Source organism: Scomber scombrus, chromosome 2, assembly GCF_963691925.1.
Source record: "Scomber scombrus chromosome 2, fScoSco1.1, whole genome shotgun sequence".
NCBI classification, from domain to species: Eukaryota; Metazoa; Chordata; class Actinopteri; order Scombriformes; family Scombridae; genus Scomber; species Scomber scombrus.
In genome coordinates, this window is record NC_084971.1 from 31,573,563 (window position 1) to 31,578,562 (window position 5,000).

At 42.3% G+C, this 5,000-nt stretch overlaps 1 protein-coding gene across 1 annotated transcript in view; it reads left to right on the forward strand.

Moving 5' to 3' along the window:
* The window catches only part of nacc1b (nucleus accumbens associated 1, BEN and BTB (POZ) domain containing b), a 37,658-nt gene extending 36,847 nt beyond the window's left edge, over positions 1 to 811 (forward strand). The window contains exon 8 of the mRNA XM_062436662.1: positions 465 to 811. Within this exon, the coding sequence (XP_062292646.1) occupies positions 465 to 811 (347 nt within the window). The remainder of the gene's footprint in view (positions 1 to 464) is intronic.
* The last annotated feature ends 4,189 nt before the right edge of the window (positions 812 to 5,000 follow it).

The window sequence follows — 5,000 nt, forward strand, 5'->3', positions numbered from 1 at the left end:
CCTCATAGGTTTTATACAGTCCTAAGGCTGGGCAATAAATCAATATTATATTGATATCGTGATATTTTATAGATATTATCTTAGATTTTGAATATCATGATATGGATTAAGTGTCTTTTCCTGCTTTTAAAGGCTGAATTACATTAAAAAATGTAATTTTCTGAGCTCAACATTGCCTTCATCCACTTAGTCATTATCAAAAATCTCATTGCGTAAATATTTGGTGAAAGCACCGATAGTCATCTTTACAATATTGTCAAAATATGGATATCGAGGTATTTGGTCAAAGATAGTGTAATATTTGATTCTGCCCAAATCGCCCAGCTCTACGTCTCTGTTTCTTGTTCTTTTGATTTATTCTCTAACTTGTTGTTTCCCTTTTTCATCCTCCTCTCTCTCTCTCTCTCTCTCTCTCCCTCTCTCTCTCTCTCTCTCTCTCTCTCTCTCTCTCTCCCTCCCTCCAGTCTACTGCCAGAACTTTGCACCGAGCTTCAAGGAGAGCGAGATGAACGCCATCGCGGCCGACATGTGCACCAACGCCCGACGCGTCGTCCGCAAGAGCTGGATCCCCAAGCTCAAGCTGCTGATGGCCGACAGCGACGCCTACTCCGCCTTCCTCGCCGACAGCGTGAAGATGGAGGCCGATGCGCTGGGGGCCGACCAGGGCTTCGACGCCGCCTCCCTGGAAGCGGTGGCGGCGGCGGCTGCAGCGGCGGCCAACAATAATAATAACGAGGCGGGCGGAGGAGGAGGAGCCACGACGGCAGACAGCCTCCAGGGGACGGGAGGAGACGGCAGCACTTTGTTTTGAGTGAGTGAACGGACCCGATAGATGAATGGACAGATGGACTCGCGGATGGAAGGATGGATGGATGGAGGGGAGGGGAGGGAGGGAGGGATGGAGGGAGGGATGGTGGGGAAGAAGAGAAGGGTAGCCACTGTGGCTGTGTTCAAGTTGACAGTTGTCACTTCCCCCCCTCCTCCCCGTCAAGTGTTTCGGGGGATCTGTTTCTTCCTTTACGCCTCTTCCTTTCCTTTTTTTTTTTTCTTTCAATCAGTTCGTTCTGCTCTTTCATTTGTCCACACGTCTATCTCTCTCCACGGCCCAGAATGCCTCACTTTTTGGGTTGTTCCTCCTTCCTCTCTTTCAGTGGAGAGAGATAGAAGGATGCACAGAAAGGTGGCAGAGGGATAAAGAGGAGGTTGACAATTACCCCCCCCCCCCTCTACACACACACACCTGCCAACCTTCTCATCCCTCTGTTCATACCTTTTTTAGAAACCTTTCGAGTGTTTCAGCCTTTTATTTTTCTATGTTTTTAAAAAAGTGTGAACTGTCACTAAGACCCTTTTCTTATCATAATCAATCACAGACATTCCCTAGAGGGAGGGGGCGCGGGGAGAGAAGGGAGAGAGAGGGGGGGGTTTAAACCTGTTTGGAGAAAGTAATATTTTTTTCCTCCTCCAAACTCCGGTAACACTGTTGTTTTTTGATATTGAATGTATGCGTGTGGCGAAGCACCCGAACCGCAGCGTCATCGTAAAAAAAAAGTTAAAAAGTTAAGCAGAGGTTGAGTGAGATGTGAGATTGTACAGAGCCCTCTTTTTTATTTTTTTCTTCTTTCTATCTCTTTTTTTTTTAATTTTTAAGAGTTATTTCCGCTTTATTTCACCTGTGCTGCCAGGTGGAAGGAAGCTTCTCCTCCGAGGAGAGAGACAGAGAGCGAGGAGGAGGGGTTGACGACGAGGTCAGGGGAGGTTGAAATGAATATTAATATGTATATCGGCATGGTTTATGATCTCCCCCTTGACCCCCCATCAACCCCTTTCGCTCTTTTTTTTTTTTTAACCCCTGCCGGCACGCTGGAAAAGTCAAAGAAACGCTGGAGAGTTCTGGACACATTCGGAAAGAGGGCGGGGGGTTGGTGGAAACAGGAAGTCTTATATTTAAATCAGCTGGAGAGAGTTCGGGGGGAAAAAACTAACATTTCATTAACTAAAAAAACCTTTCCCATGATCCTCCCCTCGCTGTTTTAATCCTAAAACGTTTACTTTTTCGTGTGTTTTTTAAATTCTTAATTTTTTTTTCCTTTTTGTGTGTCTTTTTATTTTTTTTGCCAAGGCTCCTGATGGAGAGAAAACTTGTTACCGGTGATTGTCAAAGACTTTGCGCGTGGTAAATGCACTGTGTAATGCGGTATGAGTACAATCGAACTACGTTTTTGTACGTATCTGAAAGAGAAAAGGGGGGAGGGGGGGGGTAGGGTGGTTTTATTTTTTAAAAATGCAACAAAAAAAAGAGGAGAAAAATTACTAGTTGAAATTAATTTTATAAGTTCATCACCCCTTATTTAGTTTGTTTTAAACCAGAAGGAAAGTCGAGGAATATCCAAAAGCGAGTTTCTAACAGTGAGCTTAGGAACGAGTTGTATATGAGTGGGTGTCTTTTGTGTGTGTGTGTGTGTGTGTGTGTGTCTGTGTGTGTGTGTGTGTGTGAGGAGATACAGCAGTGATGTTCTTGCATTTTCAGCTCATGTCTAAATTGTTTATTATTTTATTTCCATAAGAACATTCACCACCACGCCTGTTAGCAGCACAAGTTTTCCCCCTCACACGCTGCCGGTTGGATGCGTGCTCGCCTGGCATGGACAAAGGTGCTAATTCAGGCATCGGTACAAGGCAAGAAATACAGCTCTGTCTGTGTGTGTGTGTGTGTGTGTGCTTCAGCAGAGAGAGAGAGAGAGAGTGAGAGAGAGAAAGAAAAGAGAGGAGCGCAAGCAAGGCCAGACAGCATGTTTTCACACACGCTTGGTCGATTCATTCACCCATCACTGCGGTGAGCACACATACGCGCTAATACGCATTTGGGCGCTGTCAGCTGCATCAGCTACAGCACACCAGAGCAACGTGGGAATTAAAGGGGAATTACACTAAAGCCAAGTCCCAGAGAAGCTGTTCAATTCTCTTCACACGCAAGCAATTCACCTAAAAATGTATTTTAGTGTTTGGGTTAGAGGTGATGGAGGGGAAAAAGGCGAAGTTTCCCTCTATTGGATTAAAGCTTAGTTTAGTTTCTGACAGTGAACTTCTTGGATGTATGTGAGCTATAACAAATAAAAGAAAGAAGAAAGCGACTAAATAATTAAACGTTGTCATAGAAACAACCCTGAAATCATCATCTTATAGTCACGTTCAACCTTTGATCATTTGCGCGGCTTGAACGATTGCGTTCAGGAGAAGAAAAGAAAAAAACGAGAATGCAGAACTTGGATCTTTTTCTCTCTTTAAAAAAAGAAAAGAAGATGAATAGATAAATAAATAAATAAAAGTGACCTTCAGGTTCAACAATGCAGATGAATACAGGCCTCAGCTGCAACCTGGAGAGAGCTTTTTGCTTTTATTCAGTTTGAAGTTGAATACAAGGCTTTTTTTCTTTCTCTCTCTCTTTCTTCCATCACTTAATAAATGTATTCAGTATCATCACATAAAAGCTCACATTCAGTGCTAGTGCAGGTAGATATTTACTCTTTAATCTTGATATTATTCATCCAAATTTACCAGATTCTAGTTTTATTATTTCTTCTTCTTCTAGTCCCTCAGACCTGAAGAGAGATTTGAAAGTCTTAACGTGGACACTCTCATGCTTTTTTTTCTTTATAATCAGGAGATCACTCCCAGACAGTCAACAAAGGCTTGATCCTCTTTAATAAAACTTGGATGCAAAGTTAAGCCAACTGTAAAATAACAGTGTATCTAGCCTGTGTGTTAAATAGATTACTGATGCCCACCCAGTGTGCAGCCCATTAGTGTGTACTCCAGAAATCAACAGAGCAGAGTGAAACTAAGAATAGGTTCTTCGTATATATCCGACGTGTGTTGTGTATACCCAACAGAGTCTTTAAGCCTTTTTAAGATGACGTCATGACAAAATGTGGACGTTTGTTTATTACATCCAGGCAGCAAAAGGCCTTCTTCTTTTTTATTGCCCCACACCAAAGTGAGATAGTTCACTGTGTTTGTGGACAAGTCGAGACAAGATTCCCAGATATCCAAGACCAAGATCCAAAAGCCGAAAAAGGACTCAGGCGACACAGAATCAAGACCGAGATTGTTGAATGAATCAGATTAAAGACATTTCAGTGATTTACCTCCATTACTGCACCCAGAGGTAACATTTTAGCGTGTTTGTTTAATAGATTCTTTATATGTAAAATTAGCTACTGCTTGTAAACTGTTCTAACCTAATGTACCGAAGGTTATTAAGAGATGTAATTGTGCACCGACAGCCCTGTGGCTTTTAAGCAAGGACGATTTAGGGACATCATGGCATGAAAAAGGTTTAGTTTGGTCTTCATTGTTGTGTTTTATCAAATGGAAACCGGATGAGTCTGTGTGTTAGTGAAGCATTCAGTGGCACAAGTTGAAAAGTTTGACTCTGGAGTGCCGAATTTTCCAAGTTACTAAGTTCTTGAATGATTTCGAAGTTGCGGAAAGGTCTCAAATAACTCGTATCTAATACGGTTATCTGTTGTGTAGAATGACCTCGATGGATTTGGCAAAACCGGAGAAAAATAGTGGTTACACATGTTTTTGGATCGTATATACTGTAGTATAAACATGGCATGAAAAGGTTTAGTTTGATCTTAATTGTTGTATTTTATCCAATGGAAACATAATGAGTCTCCATTCAGTGCTGAGTACTTTCGAAGTTTCCGACAATTAATATGTTAGTTTACAGACCCATCGGACTCTTATCTAATATGGTGATATCTGTTGTGTAGAATGACTTTGATGGATTTGGCAAAAAAAACCTTAGAAAAATGGCGGTCCAACATGTTTGAGTCGTACATACTGCAGTGCCATGTGTTGACTGTAGGGGGCAGCGGTGCACCTTTCAGCGTCGTGGTTGAAAATCACGTCGAGTGTTTTTAATTTAAAAGATAATCCTGCTGTTACGAGACGAGCTGCTTTTTCCTTCACATTCCCCTCGTGTTACGTGC